The 26,752-nt window shown below is 39.0% G+C and overlaps 1 protein-coding gene across 9 annotated transcripts in view; it reads right to left on the bottom strand.

Annotated features, from left to right (window-relative positions):
- The window catches only part of SCUBE2 (signal peptide, CUB domain and EGF like domain containing 2), a 486,721-nt gene that overhangs the window by 175,545 nt on the left and 284,424 nt on the right, over positions 1 to 26,752 (bottom strand). For all 9 annotated transcript variants that reach the window (XM_085648142.1, XM_085648144.1, XM_085648145.1 and 6 more), the window contains 2 exons: positions 13,552 to 13,668; positions 12,627 to 12,749 (listed from right to left, as the gene is read on the bottom strand). In XM_085648142.1, coding sequence (XP_085504268.1) covers positions 12,627 to 12,749; positions 13,552 to 13,668 — 240 coding nt within the window. The remainder of the gene's footprint in view (positions 1 to 12,626; positions 12,750 to 13,551; positions 13,669 to 26,752) is intronic.

The raw sequence follows: 26,752 nt of genomic DNA, 5'->3' as shown, positions 1-26,752 counted from the left end.
TGGACTCATTGGCCCTAAAAAACTTCTCAACTTAAAACACGGGTGGTACTGCGGAAGATGAATAAGAGAATGGATATACTACATAACCACTTGAATGACATTGACGTGCGATCTTCTAGCCTTATGGAGTCAACGCAAGCTATTAAATGCCATGTTAGTCAACATGAAGAGACATTGCGGGCTATGTCCCGAAAGACTGAGGATATAGAGTATCGTATATGGTGAAATAATGTTTGCATGGTTGTGATCCATGAGGGTAAACAAGGGGCACGATCTAAGAAGATATATTGTCCACCTATGTAAACAGTAATTCCTCCAGCTTGGGTACTGGGACTTAGATTGTCACATACAGCAAGCCCACAGATTTCTCTACTGGAAGCCAAGCAAGGGCAGAGCAGCACCATAACCCATGCCATCCTGCTTAATCTAAATGGGGAATGTTATCTTTCTGCAGCTTATTTTTCATGCTGGCATGCCTGCATAAACCTATCAAAGCTTGCAGAGTGGAATTCTTCATCAGGTCTGACTTTTTTCATGACACAATAGAACATAAATGGCAACTGCGGGAGACTATCTCTTCTTTTCAAAAATGTGGAGCGACAGTCTCGTTATTGGAGCCTGCTAAGCTGAAGCTTTGTTACCAGAGCAAATAGTATACAACCGGGGCAAATAGTATATAGCCAGGACTCGGCTAAAGCACAGGATTTACTAAAGCAGTGGGGAGGGTGGGGGTATTAATACCAAATTATTCCTCAATAATGTATGCTCTTGTGTTTCTTGCTTTCTTTAGGGTTGTGGACAGTGCATATATTTGACATTTATAGACTAGTGAAATAGCCGGCCTTAAAAAACAATCATGCCTAATTATCAAAAATGTTATCATTCAGCTCCTTTTGGCTCTCTTAATTCCTCTTTTTCTATTTCTCTACCTCATAATTGTTTGGATTTTGTGGCATTAGTCAGATAGGTAATAATTTTGTTCTCAGGGCAGGCACAGTGAACCTTGTCAAAATCTTAGCACAAACGGTGGTGAGGGTGTATGGTTTTATTCAAGGCACCCAAGCCCTACTTTCCTTCGAGGACTACGTACTTTGAGCCCTCATCTTTTGTGTGTATAGGAGAAACATTTAACTATCAATGCGTCTCATAAATTGAGCAGCTTTGGGTATAATTTGGGATTGCGGTTTTATGGTATATATTTTTCTTTAAACATTTCCGTCTGTATTCATCCATATGTATTTTTAGCAATCTTATTGGTATTTATCCATACTTATTTAGTGTTTTGAGAATTAATGGAGTCATAAAATGGTATATTTCCATATTTATTTAACTGATAAATAGGCACTCAAACATTGATGTCTGTCGCATTTTAGCAAATTAAGCAGCCATATATAACAAAACACTACACCCACAGAAAATATTAGCATTATGTACAAATATATGTTGACATCTGCCTGTATTTAAGGAAATATCCAGTTTTTTAACTCCCCAATCTATCTATCTACTCAGCGGTCGCCCTGGAATAAAAAAATAAAAAGGACTGCATGGAGAGTCTCTCACAAAAAGACAGTTTTCAATATTTTTCCACTTTTACAAATGATTGACATTCCCAAAGCATGCCGTAGCATTACTTCATCTGGGGAAGGAATGGGTCAAGTACCCATATATGAAATGATGACTAACAACTGACAGTTTGCATTATTTTGCACCCAACACGGATGACCCAACAATAGTTATCTTTCTTTTTGTTAAAATTGTGGCGGTAACTTTAATCTGACCATGCAGCTTGATCTGGACTCAAAATCTTTTAACGACTCCAATCAGTATCACATGTAGAAATCAAGGGCAGCCATGAAACAAATTCAAGACACATACTCTGACTGATGTTTGGTGTGCCGGGGATGGGAACATGGGTTCCCTTTTTACTTAGTTCCTCATAAGAGCTCCTCTTGTATTGATATGCTGTTTACAGATCATAGTATTTTGTCCACCTTGGTTATTAAAGCAAATCTACAGATTGTGTCAGGACCACCATCCCTTTTCACTATATGTTAACTCAAGGAATTTTCGCACAGGAGCTGTTATATGTTGATGGGCCTTCTATCACAAACTGTTGAACTATTCCGATTATATTAGCTTCATGGGCCCAAGCAAAAGTAAATTTAACAGAATTAATAGAAGTTCCATAAAGCCAACAATTGTTTGGGACAATAATAGCTTTTATTCATGGTGTAAGACTTTGAGGTACGCCATACAAAAGAGTAAGGCAGACTGGGTGGCTGAGGCGCAGATGCTAGGCAAACTTCTTCATCTGGAAGTCAAATACTCCCTAAGTGGCAAGAAGCATTATCTTCCAAATAGGGTACATAAAATATTCAAACCGTTGACTGCCCTGCAAATGCAACTAAATAAAAAGATTTTGGTTAGAGCTAGCTTAAAGTACCAAATGAAAAGGTTGCTTTGTTTAGAAAACCATGAGGAGATGGGTCATCTGATAGCCTTTCAGATAAGGGGTAAAAACAACAATAGCTCAATATACATTAGAGATGCAACAGGAAACAGGGTAACAGGGCGCTCCGACATCCTATCTGCTCTTCATCATTTCTATTTTACTCTTTATGATGACTGCATGGTTTCACAAATACAGTTGACAGTTATCTTACAACTGTCAGCCCTAACCATCTGAAAGCACAGCAGCTGGAATGGTTAGATCTACCAATCACAGAGGACAAGACAGAAAAAGCTATTCCTAAGTCAGCAGCTGGAAAAGCATCAGGTCCTGATTCCATTTCAGCTAAATTCTAAAAAAAAGGGTTTAAAAAAGAATTACTCTACATTTGCTCCAACTCATCACTTCGCATATTTTCTTGATGTCGGTACCATCACCCAGGGGCGAAACCTGTATTGCAACATTTCTAAAGCAAAGTAAGGACCCTCAGACTGTGGTTCATTCTGACCCATTTCTCCAATAAATTGTGATTAAAAAAAATATATTGGTATATTATCTAATCAATTAGCTATGGTTATTACTTCATTAGCTGACCCAATTCAGTACGGATTCATCCCATCCCATCACACCACTTCTTTCATTCATTTAGCTATATCCGCTCTTTATGTAGTATGAGAGCGGGAAAGGCCAGGCGGGATGATCCTGTTTGATGCTGAAAGAGCATTTGATTGGGTAATTTAGCAATACTGTAGTCTATGATGCTAATAATGGGCATTGGTTCATGATGTATAAAACGGACCAGGGTGCGCTATTCGTCCCTCAGTGCTAGAGTTGTTGGTATTGGAGGCTTCTCTGAAGCTATACACATCAATCATGGTACAAGGCAGAGTTGCCCCCTTCCCCCCTAGTTGTTTACTTTTTACCTAGACCCATTCATTCAAGTGTTAAAAGCATCCGCATTAATTCTGCCACTTACAGTTGCAGACATAGCAATACTAACATCCTCTCCAATTAAAGCACTTCCAGCAACTGAACATGCAGCTCTGAAATTTGGGCAAGTTTTGAGATATAAATTAAATATCGAGAAGACGGAGAGAACAGACAGCGCTTGCTCTCAGATTTTTAACAATTTATTTTAGTGTACAGCGTTTTTACTTATCTTTTGGCTGACACTGTATTGGGGGACTGTTTTTTTTGTGGTATATAATTTTTCCTTCTCTCCGCAGTGTTAGGCGGGCTGAAAGGTGAGCAGCCATATTGGGGGTAAAAGATTGGAACCTCATAGATGCGCTCTAGTTTCATGGCCTCACAGCCCTGTGGGGAGTTTGCACACTATAAATATGGCATCACAGTGCGGACGCGCAGCGGAGAGAATAGACTGCGCCTGTTCTCAGATTTGTAACAATTTATTTTAGCGTTTAGTGCAGACATAGCAATACTAACATTCTCTCCAACTGAAGCACTTCCAGCAACTGAACACGCAGCTCTGAAATTTGGGTACGTTGTGAGATATAAATTAAATATTGAGAAGACGTAGAGAATAGACTATGCTTGCTCTCAGATTTTTAACAATTTATTTTAGCGTTCAGCGTTTTTACTTATCTTTTGGCAGACTCTCTATTGGGGGACTGTTTGGGGTTGTCTTTCTCCAGCAGTGTTAGGTGAGCTGAAGGGCAAGTGGTCATCTTGGGGGTACAAGATTGGAACCTCATAGGTGCTATTTAGTTTCATGACCTCACAGCCCAGTGAGGGAATTGCACACTATAAATATAGCATCACAGTGCAGACGCACCACTCGCGTGCCAAAGGCATGTCCTTCTGTGCCCGAACGGGCCCAGGGGCCTGGAAATCTGGCCATGTATTAAGAAATTTGGAGTGGCACCAGGTTTATTTGAGATCGTCACTGTTGGAATGGAGGTGACCAATCTGCAGTAAGTACTTACACTGCCTGAGCCCTTTGGAAAGGCAATAACTTTGTGCCTTTTGCAACTTTTCTTTTAGTTCAGGAGGTAAAGTGAACGGGTGGGCCCGGGCTGCCCTAGGCTCTACCTCTTGCAAGGTTTAATCTGCTTAACGTGCCTAAATTGTTGCTCGCTGGCTAAACATAATTGAGAGCTTTTAATTTAATCCTGGATCATGATCTTGATATTGTTCTTTTAACTGAGACTTGGTTGAATGACTTATCACCCAATGTTGACCTAGCTTTACTGGTTCATTATGGTATTATGTGGTGAAATTGTCAGGACAATTCTAGAAGTAGGCTTGCAATTATATTTTAGTAATCCCTTAGCTGCCTACCTGAAAAAATTGACATTCCTGATTGTGAAGCATTGGTGCCCTCGTTGAAAATTTCTTATAATTTTAAATTTTCAGGTCTCTTGGTCTATAGACCACCTTGACCGGTGACTAAATGTATTTCCTCAGTATCTGATGTTATCTCTTCGTATATTATTGGGTTCTCTAACTTTTTAGTACTTGGTGATCTCAACATTCATTTGGATGATTGACTCAGTCCTTCGATAGTTTACTTTGTTGGAGATCTTAAAGTGCTTAGGCTAGTTTAGTTAGTACAGAGCCCAGCGCATGTTGATAGACATACTGTAGATCTGAATTTGTCCAATTATCCTTGCTGGTGGTCGAGCCACCCATTCCCTTACCATGGACAGACCATTTTGGCCCAGTTAGTGATCAAGGGAGGGATTACTACACAGAAGAATTTTAGTATTCCTAAGCGGCATTGGGCGCGGCTTGACCCACTAACATTTAATCTTTACCTCTCTTAGAGCACCCCGAGGTTTGTGGGCTCCATTGATAATATGGTGCAACATGTTACTGACTGGGTGGAATTCACACTTGACAATCTTCCCAAAACTGCAGTCACAAAAAAAAACGTACCTGGCACCAGCACCAGCACCCTGGCTTAATGCACAGCTTCTTGCACAAATTAAATCTTGTAAGAGTGAAGAACGTATTTGAGGCAGAAACTATAATACTGATGTTAAGTTGAGGTACTGAAAATCCTGAAACTGTATAACAAAGCCTGCTGAGAAGCGCTGGTGTGCTATATTAATAATAAAATTAATTGTTCTGAAACTCCGGCCAAGAAGGCTTTTCGGATTGTAAAAGCCCTGTCTGATCTGGCTGACTTGGTCCCAGAGGTTCCTCTAGCCTCAGAAACTAGCAATGAATTGGCTAGTTTCTTTATTGACAAAGTGGCTAACATCTCTACTGCATTTGAGGCTTCGGCAGTAGAGAACCTCTCTGTCAGGGCCATGGAAGGAGTAGATGTGGCTGCTAAATCAGGTGAAGGTGCTATTTTTGAGTCATTCACTTTAATTGACTCCTACAGTTTTGAGTCGCTGCTTGATTTTATTAAATAAGGATCTCCCTCAGACCCTTCTCCCCCGAGGATACTTAAACTGAGCCGTGGATCTCTTCCCTTTATTTTGATTGTTTGATTGTCTTTGACACAATCTGTGGTGCCAGCAGGCTGGAAATATGCTATGATGGTACCTTTGTTAAAAAAATCTACAGTTGATGCAGCTAGACCTGAAAAGGTCTGTCCCATTTCTCTCCTCCTGGCTCTCACTAAAATATTGGAAAAACATGTTAACAGTCAAGTATCAGCTTTCTTAGAATCCAACTCTCTTCTCCATTGCTCGCAATCTGGCTTTCGCCCAGACCGTAGTAAAGAGTTGGCCCTATTAGGGGCTACTGAGCACCTCAGATCAAAACTTAACTCTGGGGGCACCGCTGCGCTGATTCTTCTTTATCTCAGCACAGCATTTGATACTGTGTCCCATGAGGTCCTTCAACAGCTGGCCAACTGTGGCATTATGGGTCTTGCCTTACTCTGGTTTTGTGCCTTTTTGCAGGGCGTGCCGTTCAAGTGATCTCGAGTACCTCTTCTTCCTCATTTCCCAAGCTGTCTTACGGGGTCCTGCAGGGCTCCTCCTTGAGCCCTATGCTTTTTAACATATATGTTCAACCCCTGGCAGATCTTGTTAAGGCTTATGGAATTATCTTGTTTTCTTCTGTAGACGACACCCAACAATAAATCGAGGTCCTGGTGGTAGATAATCAGCAAATGCTGTGAGGTTCTTTGGACTGGCATGAAGCTTTAGGCCCCATCCCCTCCACTAAGATGGTGGTGAAGGACCTCGGTGCCTATCTAGATTGCAATCTCAGGCTAGAATTTCAAATTGATAGGGTAGCCGTTACCTGTCTTGGGTTATTGAAAAGTCTTGCAAAAAGTCTGGGGCTCCGCCCAGTTCCTGTACAGAGAACGGTTGTACCGGCCCTAATTATATCACAGCTGGATTGTGGCAATGTACTTTACTTGGGTATCACGAAGGCCTTATTGATTGTCCATTCAAAAACAGATTCAGTTTAAGGCATTGTTTGGCATGCACAAAGCTATAGCCCGGAACACTCCTGATTTTATCAAAAAGTTAGTTTCTCCCTATGCTCCCAAGTAGGTTTAATACTCATGAAGCCTGAGCCTTGCAGCTATTGCTCAAGTAAATCTAGCTAAGCAAGGAGGCCGGTCTTTTAGATATCTTTGGCCCTAAGCTCTGGAACCTGCTTCCCCTTGAAGTTCAAACTGCCACCTCTCTCTCTCGAGTTTGCGCAAGAAACTCAAGACCTGGCTCTTCTAACTGTTGCGGGCGCCTCTATCCTCTCTGTAGCAGTGCTGGGAAGTCCTATAGGCAGCCACATGTGTTACAGATTCAAAAATATTAATAATCATAGCAATGTCTTTCAAGAAATTTCAGATGTTCGGAATGCTCCATCGGTCACATACCTAGGGGTTTATATCGCCCTTAACATGGAAATTGTCATCTATCTCAACTATGACGCTCTATGCCTGGTTTATCTTTCCGCATTTAGAAAGTGGGATTGACTGCATTTAGCCCTAATATGCAGATTTAATGTTATTAAAAATGGTTATCTTGCCTTGCTATGTCTACCCGTTTAGATCCATTCCTTTGTTTCTTTGCAAGAGTTTTTTTTAAAGGTTGAAGCTGATTAAAGGAAATTTATCAGGCAATATAAAAAACCTCTCTGTGCCATAAGCTGCTTACAACATCCTTGTAGCGAGGGACGCATTGCTCTTCCGTCACTCTGATTTTATTATAGTTTCTCATTTATTTTTTAGTCTCACAGCAGTGGTCAGTCCCCACGAATGGGACCTAGCCGGGCTCTTTCTGGACTACCAGGTTTTCTCTCAAGTTATTTTACCTGCTAAAGGTCTGATCAATTTCACTTATGACAAACACACATTGTTTAAAACTATTCTGGTCTATAATAAGATTTGGCAGGATATTCGGTTCATGTGCCGCATACCAACGCTCTATCAATATATATCTCTTGGACTCAACCTCAATCTGCAGTTGTTTTGTCATGCTAGCTATTAAGGTTGTTGGTGTAAGTTTCAGTGCTTGACCATAGTCAGTTCTGCAAATAATTCAGCCATTGTAGGTGCTAAGTAATGAATATGGTATTCTTAAAACCAGATTATTTTGTTACTTACAACAAAGAGATTTTCTCTTGTATTTCTCACCCGAAGATCAACCTGGCCCTTAATTAATTTTTGGATAGTTTTGTTAAGGTACCTGGTCACAGTTCTATTAATATTTATGATCAAATTTTGGCGAACCAGAGACATACGACAAACAAATGTAATGATCTGACAAGTAAACGGTCATGTAATCTCAGTATTATACCAAAATAATGCGGACTAATTAACTTGCACAGACCATCCTTAATGTCTCCTGGCTTAAGACTCCTATTTAAAAACATATTTTATCATTTATTCAACACACCAAACAAATTGCACAAATGGGGTCCTAGGGAGACTTCCACTGACAAAAACCTTTATCAGATACAACACACGTCTTCGCAACAAGTTCAATTATTCTGTATTGAATTCAAGCTTTCAATCAAATTAACGAATTTCTATGCCGGATCAGAATCCAAAACTATTATGCTGGGACACTGGCCCAGTATTCCACCTCTTCTGGCTGGGGTTGTTTTCTTTGCTATTACTATGGCTAGGTTTGTGATCACATGCGTTTGGCTCCAGAAGGAGGACCCTGATCATTTACCATCATAGCAGGAATTTTTATTTCTCTGTGGACTAAAACTGACTGCTATATGCACTGATTCAAGATGGAGTAGGTTTAAAAGAGTTTGGGAGCCGGTTAGTGAAGGGTTCACCAATCTCACATCTAAAACCATACTGTATATTTCTAATCATCTTTATTTTTAACTCCTAATGGCTGATGTACTTTGCATGTTAATTGCATTTTAGGCATGACAAACATTACCAGCTTTATTTATTACGTGATCTTATTTAGATACTTTCTACTCTGATTTTGTAATATATTGATGAATTGTGAGATACTTCCCCCCAAAATTAATTTAAAAAAGTAAGTAGTAAGAGTTTGCCTTAGGGCAGGCTGACACACTGGTCTGATGTACTCACAGTAAAAGGGTGCATGTCTCCTGCCAGTGGCCTTTTGCCATCTAAAATGTTTCCCCAACACACAAAAGCCTTTTCATTGCTCTTGATTTAATGTATGGTACAGTGTATACACTGCACTAAATAAACAACTGTCATGACTGTTTTACTTACTGTCGCATTCTAAGGAACAATCCACCTTTATTAGTGGTTTGGTGGTGGAAGAGTAGATTGCAATTTCCAGTATGAAGCAGGTGCCCAGATCATGGCAGGAAATATGTGGTTTATGTTAGTATTTGGTATGTTGTGAGGAAAGTGGGTGCCTTATGGTAGCTAGCACTACAATTGTTCCAGCTTGCATTAGAATATGACTGACAGCATGAATGAGAATGACAAAGTAACAGGAGGTGTGGACCTTGACAACAGCTGCCCTCAGAAAATGTTGCTTTCAGGCTTCCCATTAACTAACCGAAGGACACCTAAACGTTTTCTTTCAGGATTTGCGAATGGCGACGATTCAAAAATCCTGCATAAAAGCATTGGACTGTAGTGTGATAACTAATATGTTTATCCCTTGCTCAGAAAATAATGTGGAAGTGCAGTGTCATTCAGAAAATTCTCCGAAAGATGTCTGTAATCCCTTCTAGACTGATGCTATAGTAAAAGTAAGCTACAGTAGCTTGATGGACCTGTCCCTTGAGCATTAGGAAGACATCCAGATTTGCATATGGGTCAGTGAAATGCTGACAAGAGCCATTTGTTTTGTCTTCTAGAATCGAAGGTCCATTCAGGAAGGTACAGCCGAGCAGTAAGTGGCCAACCAGCTTCATCTGCAGAAACACCTGTGTGCAAGTAGCAATATGCATTTTAAAGGGGCGATTACAATGAGTTTTGGAAAGCCTCTGACCTCAAGTCGGAGGCTTTCTGATACTTATTGTCAGTTTAACTTCCAATCGCCTAATTACAATTTAGGCGGTCGGAATTGAAACCCGCCTGTCTTTCCAGAGGGATTCCGACGGGCTCAAGGAGCCCCTCGGCCAGTCGGAAACCAGCCCATAATATCAATGGACGGCGTTTCCGCTGTTGGAATAACGATGCTAGGTTTCCCACAGGCTTTCCATGCTGGGCTTTCTGACATGGATAGTCTGTCAGAAAGCGAGTTTGGGGGCCCCTAGCAGGGCCCCCTTCTCCTTGTGGCCTCCGGCTGAGGAACAAGGGGACACCTATGGTGCCCCCCTGTTGATCCCTGCACCGTGCAGTGCCTACCACACAGTGCAGGTATAAACACAATCTTCCATTTCTGTATGGGAGCTTGTGCTATGGCCAGTGTACGACTGTAGTACAAGCTTCCAATGAGAAATGGAAGTATGCAGAGGTGCCGAAGGTCCGTTGGACCCAAGACCGCAACAGTGTCGGTCGGAGGCAACTCTGACCGACATCATAATAAGGCCCTAAGTCTCCAATAAGTTCTGTGGTTTAAGAGGTAGCGTCAGTCAGTCAGCACTTAGCACAACACTTTCTGGAATTGCTTTGCTGATTAATGAAGACAGGAAACAGCTGTTAACATGAGATTCTGATTGGAACTGCTCTGATTAATGAGCACTACATCACCTCTGCTGGACTTTAGCATAGGCTCAGCAATCAACACTAAGAATCCCAACATTGAGTTAAGATGTTATTTTTAAATGCCCTACAACCAAATCAATGACGGCCATGCAAATGATTTACAAGCAGCACGACTTTTGTAAACAAATAATTTAGTCTCAAAAATGCATGTAATATAATTGTATAAAATGACATATCTGCAGTAGAATTGAAGTCCTCTGGACAAACAAATGTAACGGTTAGGAGCCAGAAAAGCAACCAGACACAAAGAACAAACCTATAATATTAGAATTGCTGAATAATTTGAATTAAATGACATCAATCTGTCTTTGCAATACTTTTGCGAGTTAGGACCTTGAATATCATAGAAAAGTTAATAAACAGAACAGGACCTTTTGAGTGCCAGCAGGTTCATTTTATTTGAGGGAGGGGTAAACTATCAGATTATCTTTGTTTGTCACTGCCCTATAATTCGTATTTCAGTAAGTAATTTAGTTCAAACTTTATATAAGAGGTAATTTTCGTTTATTTCCCATACATATTTGCTGTTTCATGTGAATGATCTCTTGCCCTGCACAAAGGCTTGAAAACAAGGTCTATTAACTTTTCAGGATTGTAATTAGCACATATCTTTTAAAGTTCTCGGTGTTTCTGAGAACCTGCCTTTGGTAGAGCACATTGAGCAGAATGTCGTCACTTGCTGCAGAGATAGATTATAAAGTTACATCCTGAAGCACCTATTCCCAGGACTCCAGGTAATCATCAGTCTATTTCCTCATACAATAAAAAAAACTCCATAGGTATACCTTACACCAGGATCTAACTAATTGCTAAAGTAATCTCTGTATATTGTGATCACAAACAGAAATCAACATAAAATTTTTCTAAACATTCAGACAAATGTATATAGAAACGTTCATCAAAGTTCATTAGACAAGTTCCTTAGATCTTTGAGTTTCGCCCTCCACCTACATCTCAGGATAAATAAATTGATGCTTACTCGGGAGCCTCTACAGTTCACTATGTGTGCTGAATTTCACAAATATATACACTATTCTTTCTTGGAAAGGATTCACTCCCCCAGCTAATTCTTTCATCAGGTTCTGACTGCACATATCTACTCTAGGGTTCTCTGTCAAACCAAACACCTCAAAGGCGTTTGTGGGATTTATTGTGCATTTGCTTTTCCCAAAGATTGCTCACCCATGTGGGTTTATTTTTTCCCCATAATGTATATAGTTTATTCCTACACAATAAAACGTGTAACATGTATTAATCTGCTTCAAAGTGAATAATTTATACTGGTGCGCTACAGTATTATTCCTAGTCTTCACAATTATTTTGCTCATTTTGCAAATTATGTGTCTAAATTTAACTAAGGTCTGCTGTATATACAATCTCTCCGTTTAACATACTCCATCCTCTTCACTTTGAAGAGGACATTTTACCAAAATTCTGTGTTACAGCTGTGACTTCTATTAAAGTAGCCTGGGCATTTACACAATGGCACCATCTCAGACCCCCCCCCCCCCAAAAGCAAGCAGTGGCAAAGCCAATTAATCTGGCTTGCGTTTGGGTTTCGACTAAAACTTTAACAAGAGCTTGCAGTGTTAGAAAAACAAAAAGCAAACAAAATTACTGTTTTCTGTATACAATGCATCCTCAAGATACAGAATTTAACTTGCGTCATGTATTGCAATGATGATGCAAATACGCCTCTGGGCAGATCCAAAGCCTACTCTCTTTTAAAGAATTGGTAACAAAGAGTATCACAGACAGCTACACCATCAAGACAGACCAAAACACAGAATCTTACTTTATTTCCTTAAAATATATAGGATTGTATTGCATACATTTCTGTAGCCAAGGGAACAGTTGTATCTAATTATTGTAACCATGTTAAGGTGTAGGGTAGAATGATGGTTGGCTCTGGCCACTGATAATGTTTGTGATAGTTCACTGATAATGATTACTATAATACGTAATAACTCATACTGGAAACAAAAACTAGTAACAAATTAAATTTTGATTGTTTGGTCTCAATTTATCTAGAAACAGGATAATTTAATATCACTTACATTGTTACATATCATTTTAAATATACTGTACCTTGGCAGGACTTTTCATCTGTTAATAATTTAAATCCGTTTTTGCAGCTGCAATCAAAGCTACCAACTGTATTTCTACAGAAATGATCACATCCTCCATTGTAGCTTTGACACTCGTCGATATCTATAAAAGAATGGGATTTCTTTTTATTAAAAGAGAGAATTTCATATTTTAATTCTGAATCATGGTTATCTTATCCAGTTCACATACAAACAAATATACTCAAATAATGTATTTTTCTCTTTCTGTAAAATTGAGCCTAGACCCCTGCACTCTCTTCCTCTGCTAGATAATGACAAAAGGTATCACAATTTTAACAGTTGCCTTGAAAGACAGGGTTGACTGTATGCAGCAAATGAGAGAAAGCATTCAAACAATTTGCAACACATTGCTTATTATAGGACTGCTAAAGACTATATAATTTTTCAACAACAACTCCATTTTGTACAGCACTTGCAATATTAGTTACTTGTTAATACATTATTTAATATAATAACTAAGATATGCTTTATTACCATACCAATTCATGTTTTAGTAGAAAACTAGAATATAACACAGTGATAATAGATCTCTAGAGTGATAAGTTAATTTAACTGAATATCCAACACATCTGGCCTGTGCTGACCATTATATGCATGATCTTATTGAACCCCATTTTCTAAGGGACAATGTAGAAAACGTGTCTTAGTTCAAATCTATATTTTTCTTACCAATATTCCCATTCAGGTGAATTATATATACATGTAGATAATTAAAAGTTTAGTGAAACTTTCATCTGACATAGATTTAGAGACATCATTGAGACGCCTTCGTTTATAGTTGGCAGTGAAAAGAACCCCCCCCCCCATAACCATAGGTGGGAAGATAGTACTAAATTGAAGTGTACCCATATAACATACGCTTGTAGAAAACATAAGCACCTCACCTTTGCAGGATTTCCCATCAAACTGAAGTGTAAATCCAACAGGGCAGCTGCAATGGACTCCAGTTGATGTATCTTTACATGTACGGTCACAACCACCATTGTTAACTGCACAAGTTTCTGAAACCGGAGAAAAGACTATGATTTTAGAATGATTACAAAATAGACACCAGGTTTATTGCACTTACAGATACAGTTTCACAGATTACTAAAGAGGTCAAACAAGCAAATCAAACAGTGAAGAATGTGATTGTAAATGAACCTATGCTTGTTGTGAAGGTCTAGTAAAACCCTGCACTGTCATGACCTCATACATACGATTGCATCGGAATCAAAGGTCACACGATTGATTCTACGTCTTGTCCAGCAAAATTGTGCATTCCAAGTATGAGATCACTGGACTCGTACCAAGAATAACAATGCACAGGAATTTAGATATCCAAATTGTGCTTTCAGAGCTGGTAATTTCTCTACTGCACGGACCTGGAGAGGTTAGGATAGGAAAGACCCTGAGCCATCTACAGAAAGCACCATCAAAAGGAAGGGCTTACCTCTTTGCAAATGCTTTTCAGCCATCCATAACGTGGATACTGTGCAGGTGGTAACTGTCTAACTGGCTTCTGTTCCCTGACTCTTTCTGAGTCCTTGATATACTCCTGCCCTGTCCTACTTTGGAACTCAGGATCCGGTCAATTTAATATGCTGCTGATCAGGCCCTCTACTCGATATCCTTTATGGGTGGCCTGCTGTGCCATGTTCGGTTCACCCACAGTCTAATATGTTCTAGTGCCACTTTCCAAATCCCTCATTTAGTGAATGGTTGGGCCAATTTTACCTGCTTATCCCTCACAAACCCCTGTCTTTCTCCCATCACTAGTCTACATTGTTGTCTGTCTCATCAGTTACAGAATATTCGGGCAAACCAATCAAAAGTATTCACTGGACAAGATTATACTACTGAAATCAAACTGCATCTGCAAAAATAGGCTTTTCTGACACTCCTACAACCACTGGCTTTCTCACCAGCCACACACCACTTCAAAAAGCCTAAATACCCTCACCGGTGATGAGCTGCGCCAAACAAATCTACATAAGCCATTTACTTAATTTGTGCATTTAAAGTATCTGATCAAGTAATTTGCAGATGTTGCAAAATCAGTACAAACTGAAAGCAAATATCAGCCGGGCTCCTCCGCTATGGTGGAGGAACGTTGCCCAACTGCTTTTAAGCAGTGCGATGTAGAAACATAAAAAATTAACTTTGGGTTAATCATTTTATGCATGTGTTGCTTAGCATCAGGGCTGCTCAGCTCTTGAAGCAGGGCAGGGGAGGAGTGGTTAGCCCACTCCTAAGTGCACATGACTGTTTGGCCGCCTCTCTTGGGCTGCCCAAAACAGTCATGCGCCCTTTCCCTGTACTCGATGCAGGCTGCATTACAGCCTGCGTGGAGAACATACCCAGGCCCCCATTCCTTGGCTGAGCGTCGAACCAGGACGCTCAGACCAATCACACCACTGTACTACAGAATTGTGATTGGTCAGGGAAGCCTGGGTGCTTACCAATCACAATGCTGCATTGCAGCGTTTTGATTGGTCAGTGGGACCTGGCTGTGCTTTCTGTTCCTCGAGTTCGATGAGGAAAGCAGAGCTGCGGGACCCGGCGGCAAGGTTAGTTTATTTTCTTTTTATATTGCGCCCCCACCCCGCCACCCGCGAGCCATGCCAGCGGCCACTGGCAAATATTCTCCTGAAGACATTTCACTGAGCAGAACCCCAATTTGTTATTTTTTTGTCTGTAATGTTTGTAACATTTTTAGGGTGAAATTCAGTCTCTTTAAAACATATGCTGTCTCTCAATGTGTGCACTGTTTTTTGGATTTGCTTTTATCGCTGCAGACGCTATGGTCTCCTCCAACACAGCTCAATGCCTCATAATTTGTTTCTGAGTGTGATAAGAAGTACCTTCCGTGAACATTAAGCTAAATTAACATAACATTCCATAAGATGAATATTAGTAAATTTACCGTATGGGTTATCTTCAAACTAAATAACAGATGTTTATTGTTAATCATCTCAGTTGTAATAATTTTATCCACCTTGAAGTGATCAAATCGCTCTGCCAAGATTCAAACCTTTAACCATGAGGTCAATGCCAGCTTTCTGAACAGATGCATTAGTGCTCAGAGCCCCCTGACCCAGTTTAAAACTGGTAGTCAGCAAATTACACTTAGAAAGGGTTTTGCGAAAGATAATTTATGATGGCACACGGGCTAAGTGTTATGCTTAGAGCATATACAGGAAACACGTAATGTCTTTGCACTGTTTCCATTAAGCAAATAGAGTTTAATACAATAAAAAAGCACTTGACTCAAGCTATAGCACACAAAGAAATGGAAAATGTACCTCAGTACTCATTGATGGACCCAGTATGCAATTCAAGCCAGAGAATCAACTAAATGTATCCGAGAGACAAAAAGTAAACCTCACTAGGAAGACAAAGAATGTTTTAAAAATCAATAATGTCATTAGGAATGGTTAAAAGAGGATGAAAAGCTATCCAATTCAACTCAGTACCTGAACCAGTAGATCAAAGTGACGAATGAGATTGGAAGAGACTGACATTATTGAATATGCTATGGACAACGTATTTTGCATTTTACAATTGCACTATATATATAAACAATTACTGTGAAAATAAGAAACATGGAAAACAATCATCTGAAATACCATATGGTGTGTTTCCTCACTCAAATATCAATCACTGCCACTGTTTCTGTTAGGGGTTCGAAGGGGACAATTACCTCAATAAATGTGGTATAAGCATGATGTGGGTATACTACTGCCAATTCAGAAACCAATAACACTGAATAACCAACTGGAATGAGTAAATGTACAGCCATAGCACATTGATCCAAAGTTCGTAATAATGCAAGGAGTAAGATAAGTCATAGGAAGAATGTATATTTTGATAAGCAAAATAGACTTTAGACTCGGGCCAATAATCCATATTTTACACAGAACCGATTTATAGCGATCTATTTCGTGAAAGATTCAATAACCATAGTGACGGAAGCTGTTCAATTAAAAGAAACTGGACTTATAGATTCCTTGCAAAATAAGAAAAAATATTGTGAGGCACAGCTGTGGCAGAAATTAAGGCAATGGGTGGTATCAATACTTGGATCACAGATGAGGTATCAGTATATCCCATTTAAGAATAAGTGGCTACCTGAGCGGGAATGTTCATACAAAAACATAACAACGTTATCTAGAGAGAATTTTATCATAACAAGCTCGTAAATGTAATGTATTCCTATAACGCCACGAGCTGTGCCTTTAGTATTGGCAAATTAGACATACATATCTGCTTGAAAACAGAAGCACAAGCTGATAGAATTTCTCTTGGACAAATAGAATGCATAAGGACCAAACCCAAATGAGACCATCATATCACTGCATAATCTGGTATGAATATTGCCATCCATAAAGCACATTGATAATATTACTATTTATGCATGTTTGATGTAATGAATACACATTACATTTTAAGAGTAATGCACTAATTAGTATATGACAGCTTGTACATGCATGTGCTTAAAATGTCACAATTGTGAAATATATTTGCATACACAAAGTGAATTTTCCAAATTAAACCGCAAATCATGAATCCAATGAATATTGCTATTGTATTTCACAATCGAGATGGTGTATCAGATGATCATTCTTTAATATACTTCAAATCAATGAGACGTAATTAATTAAAAACAAAACGGATCTGTTTACAGTAATGAAAAATGTAAACTGAACGAAAGCATGATAGAGGGAAGATCATAACTGCATTCTGTTTTCATGATGTAGGACGACTTATTTTTGTGTCTCGCCTTTACCTTCTGGCAGATGGATCATTCTTATTGCCACTGAAAATAAACCCAGGAAATTGTCCTCCAATGGCAACACTCTATAGAAACACAACAGTACACAAGGTAATGTCTCAACTTGATAAAATCAAAGGAATTTTAGATGCAAGTATCTAGCTTTCAGAAGACAGACCATTTACTCATTACGATTTCAATGAGTTTAACATTGTAGTGAGTATGCCTGGCCTAACAGCATAGCTGGCACCAGAGCTAAAGTCATCAACAAAAGCACTACTGAGAGAAGGGCTTTGGTTCTGCTCACATGTTGGTCTTCTTGCCAACAGAATTATGCATGTTAATGCCAATAGGTGTTTATGGTGGATTGTTATTACACTATGCTAAAGCCCGAAGACAAGTATTTTACACCATGGATTCCCACAGACTACAGTAATAGGGAAGGGTTCTGGATACCCCTTTTGGCAAATCCCGTTTTACTTTTGGGGGGTGGGGAGAGTAGAGGGAAGAGTTGGAGGATTTTTAGGCTTGACATAACCAGTTGTGTCTTTGACCACATGCGTCTATCTTCTCTACAAGCATTTGGTTGAAAAATTGTTGTGTTGCTCCGACTAAAAAGTAGTTCTATTGCTAATAACTTATGGAGCCATTGTTAATGAAAATCCCCAGGTCAAATGCTGTAGGAATAGGCTTTGTAAGGAATAACCCCATGACTAATAAAGTAAAAAAGGGATTTCACATTGAGAACCTTGTGAGGAAAGCAGTAGAAAGGGGGCTTTACATTGAGAACTCTGACAAGTGCTGTAGGGAGAGGTTCTACATTCGTAACTCCATGACAAAACCCATAGGAATGGACTTCATTTTGAGTTATTTGACTAACAGTAGGAATGAGTTTTACAACGTCAACTGACAAATTGGATAGAAAGTAGTTTAGAACATAAATACTTGGTGTCTTCAGGAGGAGAGTTAGTGTACTTATCAATGTATACTTTGTTTCCTGGGTCGCCTAGGAATGACATGCTCATGTCATGTTTATGTTTTAGTTACAGCCACCCAGCTTTCTTTATTAACTTTTAAATGCATTGGCAAGCAATAGGTTTCTTATGTTACACTGTGAATGTCTTGACAAAGCTTGTAGACTTAAACTTTTTGATTGTGAAAAGCTTCATGCTGTCCAGTAGACTCATAGCACCGTTGATTGTATTTGCGAGCCGAGCCTGCTGGTGCACACATTCTCAAATGCTACCTTAGATAATAGGGGCAGACAACATTTGAAGACATATTTGCATCCAGTGATATTTCTTTAGCGTACATGGTCTGTGCTCTAAATGAGGAGTTCCGATTTAAAATTCCACCTGAAATCTTGTAAATATCTGCCATTTTGATTGTGGTACTTAGTTGTGTGTACATTAAAGTACTTACCCTTTTTAAAGAAAAAGCGGTATGTGATTTATTGAGTGTTAATGTTTTATGCTGAGTTTGTAGCTAACTGCATCTCTCAAAATCATCCTTGGGCTGCTGTGCTTACTTATCCTTACAGTAAAGCATTACAAGTAGCAGTCGATCTACGGTTTTAGTGTCTGGGGTTCAGAAGCCCCCGAATGCCAGAGGTAAAGGACCCCTGGTGACACAATTGAGGCTATCAGCCCTGAGATCTGAACAATATTTCTCAAATAGAATAGGAAGGGGTTTTACATTGTAAACTCTGACAAAAGCAGTGGGAAATGGTTTAGTACATAGGTGCTTTTTTTTTTAGGTCTAGCCACAGTAAATGGTTCATCTCAATATATGCTTTGGATCTGCTTAAAGTGTTTGAGGGGTCTCACTAGGCAGAGACTTAATGGTCATGTTTATGTTCATGTTACATCCAACAGGATTACTTTACAGATTTTTTAAATGACATCATAGAAGGAGCAGGTGTCTCATTTAACATTATGAATGGCTTGAGAAAACCGGAGTCCTCACATTGCTGATCATGAAAAGCTTTATGTGGTGCTATATGACTATATAGGTGCATTCCTGGTTTTTAAGATTAGATTATGTTGGTGTGCAAATTGTCCCTTAATACCACACTGATAATGAGAAGAGACAAGATGCATGGGCATTGGTTGTCTCCTCTGATATGTTTATAGGATATGTGATATGCACCCAGCGATACTATAAGACCCATTCAGAAGGGGTTCAATTTGCAATTCCACATGAAGATTAGTAAACTTTTCCAATTTTTTGCATAGTATTTAGTTGTGTGTTTAATACAGTTTCATTTTGAAAGAAACATTGGCTGGACCTTGATGTATTGTTAGTTTTGTATGCTGCTCAGTTTTGAGTTTCTATCTCACACCACCTCCCTAAGTCAGTCATGGATGCCCCGCCTCATTACTTTAAGATTCAAGTGCTAAAAGGAGTACTTGGTCTTCAGTTTGATGAATCAAGGTAGGGCATCTTTAGGACACCAAATGAGAAACGCCCTACATTGAGAATTGGGGCCTAGCAACTACCAACCACCATAGAACATCACTAACGGTCTTCTCAAATCAATCAATCAAACAAACAGTATTTGTAAAGCGCAACACTGTCATCCTTAGGTGTATCTGGGCGCTGAGCCTTTGTCGAAAAGCCAGGTCTTGAGTCTCTGGGTCAAGAGGGTAGTACTGATAAAGGGGAAGGTCGTTCCAGGTCGTGGCAGCGATGTAGGAGAAGAAGCAGCCACCGCTGAGGCTACGACGAATGCGAGGGGTGTGTGCAAGTACGACTGAAGAGGTGCACAGGTTTGTGGAAGCTCAGTCGATGGTTGAAGGAGGCAGGTCCTAGTTTGTGGCGGGCTTTGTAGGCGTGCATGAGGATCTTGAACTGGCATCTCTTCTGGATGGGCAGCCAGTGGAGGTCTCAGGTGGGGGTGGATGTGGGTTAGTTTGGGAGGTCCAGGATGAATACAAATTGAAGGGGATTTACATTGTGATCTGTCTAGTGAATGCAATGGGGAGGGGGTTTTCTTTGTATAGTCCTTGCCAAACATCATGGAAGGCAGTTTCTGTTGTGAATTCGGTGACTAATACAATAGGAGGGGTTTTACAATGTGAACCGTCAGACAAATACAACAGGAAGAGTTTTTACATTATGAACTCGATGAGAAACTGGTATTACATTGTGAACTTTAACAAATACATCATAAAATGGTTTTCATGCTAAACCCCCGGACAGATACAGTAGGAAAGGGTTTTACACTGTGAACTCCGAGACAAACACCATAGGAAGGGTTTTCACATGTAAGAACTATCTGACAAATTCAATATGAAGGGATTTAATGTCTATGTCCCTTTTCTTGGCCTGAGTAATGGGTGGATGGTTTGAACCAATCTCAGTCACTGGGTATTTTTGAGGGCTGCCATCCAGTCCATATTTTTAAACCCACCATGCCACCTCAGACAAGAACCATCCATTTATAAATCAGTATTGGTCTTGCTCCAAAAGAAACAGTCCAAACCAAACTGCCTTACCGGGTCCCCTTTGAGTGAGAACAGAAGCAACCCCAGATTGGTTTCAGCCTATCCTAGCCTCATGACAAGGGTGCAGCTTGAGTCCTATGGCACAGTGAGCACCAGAACCAGAGTATGGGTATACCTGTTGCCTTTAGGGAATCACACTGAGGAAAACAAAAATGTGATGGGTTGATTAGTGGAATGAATTTGAAAAAACAAATTGGAATGCAGCCTTGAGTATTTAACCAAGGCTGATATTCATTCAAGCATTCCTCTCTCTGGAGTGCTTGAATTAGCATACTGGTCAGCTTACGTAATGCAGAGCATCTTTGGCATAACTATGGCTAAAGACGTAATAGCCGCCACCGTTGTTTATTATGACCATCCCTATTTCTCATCATCCCTGGCATAATGTTGGGCATCCTACTATGCTACAGTAAACCATGACTCACAATGAATTCCTCAAACTGGTAGCCAGTCAAAGCATATGATTGGCATTGCTGGTGTGCGAGGGTGATGGATAAGCTGGCATTGCTCGCATTTGATAGGTAGTTGAGTTGGTAGCAAATGAGACCACTAGATTAAATTAATATACTAATATCTGGGGATCAAACTAGAGTTTTCAATAAAATTTACCTGGGGACAAAATGAGTATTTTCAGACAAAGACAAGCTTACATAGGTTGATAGGATATTTATTGAAGAATAAAAATGATTATTTTAAATGAAAAATGAGTACTTTGATATGATGCAAGCCAATATTGGAGGATAAATTAGTAAATTTACTTCCTTGATCCTTTCCAGAAACCAATTGGCTAATATTTGACGGCAAATTTAGAATATTTTCAGAATAAATGTAAAGGTGATAATTAAGTGTTATTTCATGCTGAATTGGGGACAATTCTTATTGATGCCATTTTTCACTCATGTAGAGGCACCTCATACACCTTTACAAATTGCTTTCATGACTCACATCATTAATGCTTTCAGGGGTTGTTAAAGTGGGAAATCCTTGGTGTGTGAGGCTGGGACGTCTTTGTAACGGGAGTAGTTATTGAGTTGCCTGAGCATGTAAAATCTGACTTTTCTATGGAATATTATGCTGTGTATAGCCTGATATTTTGAGAACCATGTAACTTAATTTTGTCATGCTTCTCTGAATGTGTTTGAGAGCCTTTTTGCAGAGGCCAGTGTGCAAAATGAAAGGCAGTGGAAAGTAGGAGAGGGAAGATGTGTATTTTATTTATTTGGATAAATTACTATTTGAATAGCCTATAAAATCCATGGCTTTTAATTAATTTCTAGGTAAACTGGATCAGGTATAACTCTCAAACAAACATGGGGAGGGCCAGGCGTGCTTAGCACACAATAACAATACTTGAATATTTAATGATTGTCTCTTCAAAACGTATAGTGAAATCCATGGCTTTCTGATTGAATAGTGTTAAGAAAGTGCACAATTTGGTTCTCTTTTAATACAAATGAAGGAAGGACTCCTCAAGTTGCCAGTAAGGGTCATAATCACCTGCTTCTCTTGCTCATTGAAATTAGAGGTTGATAGAAATGCCCTCCCACAATGAAAGCTGATTTCCACCACTATTCAAGGAAACATTTCAATAGCATGCAGGTGATCAAATTCCTCGAAGTTCATACCCACTAACATGAAATAGTAGGTAGAAAAACAGAGCATATGAAATTGAGCTGTTTCTAGTTGGGTTTACAAGAAAATAAATTAAGACAAATCAATAGAGGATATATTCTTTGATTTCTGTACATTAAATAAAAATGTGAAATTATTGTATTTTGGGATAGTAATGTCAAGCACAGTAGCACAAGGATCAGACTTTGGTTGTGTGGCATTCAAGCTGTAAGTTGTGCTGCACAGTTAAAAAGCTAGAAGGTAAAGCATTGAATTAACAGGCGATAACACAAGCAACTATTGGACTGGTGCCAGTAGTTAGTGAAAACTAGGGAAACCTTAAAGTGGAGTACAGACTTTTTTGGGATGCTTCAAAAATCCTATCAGACATTCGTTATGTAGATGTGAATTACTGTACGGAAAGATGTGGATGGAAGAATGGGTGGGTGAATTACACAAAATGATGTGCCTGATTTAGATCTTGGCAGACAGGTTACTCCGTCACAGCGGTGACGGATATCCCATCCGCTGAAATATAAATCCCATTACATCCTATTGGATTTATATTTCGGCAGATGGGATATCTGTCACCGTTGTGATGGAGTAACCTGCCCACCAAGATCTAAATCAGGCTCGAAGTTCAAACAATAAAAATTGAGTTTACTTTGTAATACTGAGGGAATTATGGCACCCCCAGTCTCTGCATGTTTATCTCTGCCAAAAGTGTACCTCATGTTAACTTGCATTCCTCTCTTTCACATACTCTGTAAGGGGATGTTGGTCACCATTGAACGGGTACTATTAATCCCTAAAGCGCAGAGTCAATTCTTTATCCCTTCGAAACCTCTGCTATGCCCATCAAGGAACCATACAAATGCATAATGGCTACCCCCGTATTTGCTCTAATGCACTATGTTATATCAAAATTGCTGTCATGCATGACTTGTGCACACCGTTCTTGGCCAATACCAGCAACTATGACTGACACTATTGTTACAGCTGGGGCTAGAAGCAAAGAGCAGAACCACTATCATTATTTAGAGTTTACATATCATTGTCCTTCCAAGCTGCCCCACCACACCTTCCTTCTTCCCCACTTAGACACGAAAGAATATTGTTGCTTCAGTTCTCTGCATGAGGCGTTTTGATGGACAAGGTGACAATACATTATTACTTATGCTTAATGTCTAATGGATGTTATCAAACTGTGAATGATTTCATACAATGATTAACACATGGATTCATTAATAGGGATGTGCTGGTGTCCCCAAAGCTTATATAGAGGATGCCAACACATTGCTAGAACATTTGGCACAATATCAGAATGGGGTAATTGCATGCTATATCAATAAGAAAACAACATTAAACAAAAGGCATTCATTCTTTTGCTCTATGAAGATAACATTTAGCTTGAAAAGTCATAGAGCATTACTATTTTAGATTTTTTCATGCAAAGAATAGGAGAAAGCATGACTGAATCACATTTGCAACATTTTAAAATAATTAAGGTAACTCTCACAAGGAATATCTTTAAAGTGAAGCAAGGTTAGGAATATTTTAAGGGATTTGAGAAGAAAGATACATAACAAATATAGAAATCCAAGCTTTTAAAGTTTGTGGTTATACGGGAAAGATGCTAATGAAAAGGAAAATGTATTCCACATAAGAAAATGAGTATAAAATAAGTGAAAAACGTATTGATGCTGTCCAAGAATGCTGAGCCAAAACGCATAAATAACAAAGGGGCAAAAAGATACTTCTAGTTACTGGTTAAAGATTTTAGAAATGCAGAATGGCAAAGAGGAAAATGTTAAGCTATCTTCAATATTGAAGCAGTTAAGACTAATAAAACAGCCAAGAAATAGAAAGCGTATGGATTTAACGGAGACAACAAAGTTAGTTTGACCAATAGTGAATTCACAAAAATGTGACTCACCAGAATACAGATGATATTAGTCAAAGTTAATTTTATATACATTAACTGGTCTAAATAATCTGCATGATGGATTTCTCAAAGAACCAGAAAGGGGAGTTAAAAGACACTCCTTGAGCACATTTGGGGAAATAACTGAAGATGGCTGTTGTTTTTGAAAACCAAAGAAGTGGAGATGTTTTAGCTGTACTCAAAACAGTGGGAGAGGACCCTGGACATTATCCTCTAGTAATTCTAAAGCTGAAGTGCTGAATAAACTAAACCTAATATCAGCATGATTATACAAAATAATTTGTGAAAAGTAATTGTATTTTGTCCTTTTTCGACAATAGTAAAGTATTAGATTATGTATCACATGGCAAAATAATAATCAAAACGGTCAGAATTGAACTGGATGTGGATGGTACAGTTTGGATTAAAAATGTGTTATAAACCTGCATTTGTAGTGTCATGTTTAGCAATTAATCTCCAGGTTGGCATAAAGTTGGAAATGGAGAACATTAGAGGTTGGTATTGCAAATAATACAGTATTTAAAATATGTCTAAATTACCAAAAGAAAGATGTCCATAATCTTTAACAGTTTTCTGATAAACATTGTGAAAAGGAGTAAAAAGGAAACCTATAAGGGGCCTAAAAATGCAGTGACAGAAAACTACTCTGGAAAATGCAGAGTCAAAGATATGTAGCATAGCAGCTTAAAATAGAACTATAAAATTGGTATTACATGTGTTGTTTGCAGTAACTAAGAAATATCCCTGTGTTGTGTATTGTACAAGAAACTAGACAGTCTATTTGATCAACTCAACAACAACAAGCAGTTCTAGTTTTGAGTCATATCAAAAGACGTATATTAAGTAAGAAGCAAGAATTAGTAATTGAGCTCTATGGTGTTCTCTATAAAGAGAAACTAACATTCAAGTGCTAGAGAGTTTAAGGTAAAAAAAGAATTATAGAATTGTAACTGGCAAGGGTAGTTCAACCAAATGGAATGTCTCAAAGTAATATGCTTACAAAACTAATGATTCTTTAATTCTAGAAAAACAGACATTTAAGTATAAGAGGTTTTAACCAATGTAGCGGTTACATGTTTCAAATAACATCCTATGTCAGGTTGTGGGAGGGCCAGCGCAACCCGGCTTTAAACAACCCAAATAAAGTGAACGCCTTTCACAACAGCATCGCGAGTGACAATATCCATGGGAGCCCACTCTGCAGATTGTGGGCTAAAAGATTCATGAAGCCATGTTGATTGCTTTTAAGATGCATAAACAACTGAGAATGACACACAAAGAGAGGAGAGGTTTTGAAACGTGCAATATATAATAAGTATGATGTTCTAAAAGTGGTTAAAGAATAAGAAGAGGTGTTTGGGATGGGAAGATAAATGGTATCATGCACAAAGCCATAAATCTTATAAAGCCAGCAGAAATTGTATGGCATCAGCTGTAGCGGTACGACTGAGGCAACAACTTCAGAACAATAATGTATTGGTGCAAGCCATATGTCCTATATGGAAATCACAAGCATATATAACTGTAGACAATAAATCATGAAGAGGGACACCATTTTCAGACAGGTAGAGGAAATAAAGCAATAAAAATGCAGTCAATTTACACAGGGGTAATTTAATGCTATGTACCATTCCTGTCTGAGGAGATGTATTAAAATCTCTGCCTATTTCTGTGCCAAGATTGACTTGTTTTCCACTGGCATCCTTCTTATCCACCAGCCTTTCTATTTGCTTCTCAATGCTCCCCCCCGTATCCACCACCTCCAAAGGTAGGACTTTACTGTTGTCAAAGAAGGAACTTTCCATTGGATCCATGATTAACACAGCCTCAAACAGCTTTCCTGCTGTTGTAAAAGACTGGCCTAATTCAGTCTGTGCTGGCCAATACAGGCAAAGGTAATGTAAATCATTCAGTAAAAAAGGAGTATATTAACAGTATAACTATATAACTAGTAACATTCTCATTCAACAATAATATATGATAAAATGTCAGCTGAAAATGTTATTAAAAAATATCGCAAAAATACATTTAAGCAAGTTATGCTGTATTTACATGTCAACAATGTCTCACTTGCATCAGCTAAAGTCATGATCGTACTTAAAGGAAGAGGCCGTCTATGGAATTATAATGTCATACTGGTTGGGGCATTCTAATAAATCATGAAATATATTTTCAAATGCCTCCCTTGCAAAGGCAGCACAAACAGTACTCATGAGCGATCTGCTGCCATACCTTATTCACCAAAAGCTACTTAAATCTTAATGAGATGA

This window comes from Triturus cristatus, chromosome 3_2 (genome assembly GCF_964204655.1).
Source record: "Triturus cristatus chromosome 3_2, aTriCri1.1, whole genome shotgun sequence".
NCBI classification, from domain to species: domain Eukaryota; kingdom Metazoa; phylum Chordata; class Amphibia; order Caudata; family Salamandridae; genus Triturus; species Triturus cristatus.
The sequence above is the reverse complement of the archived record's forward strand: the minus strand, read 5'-3'. Positions and strand labels throughout refer to the sequence as shown.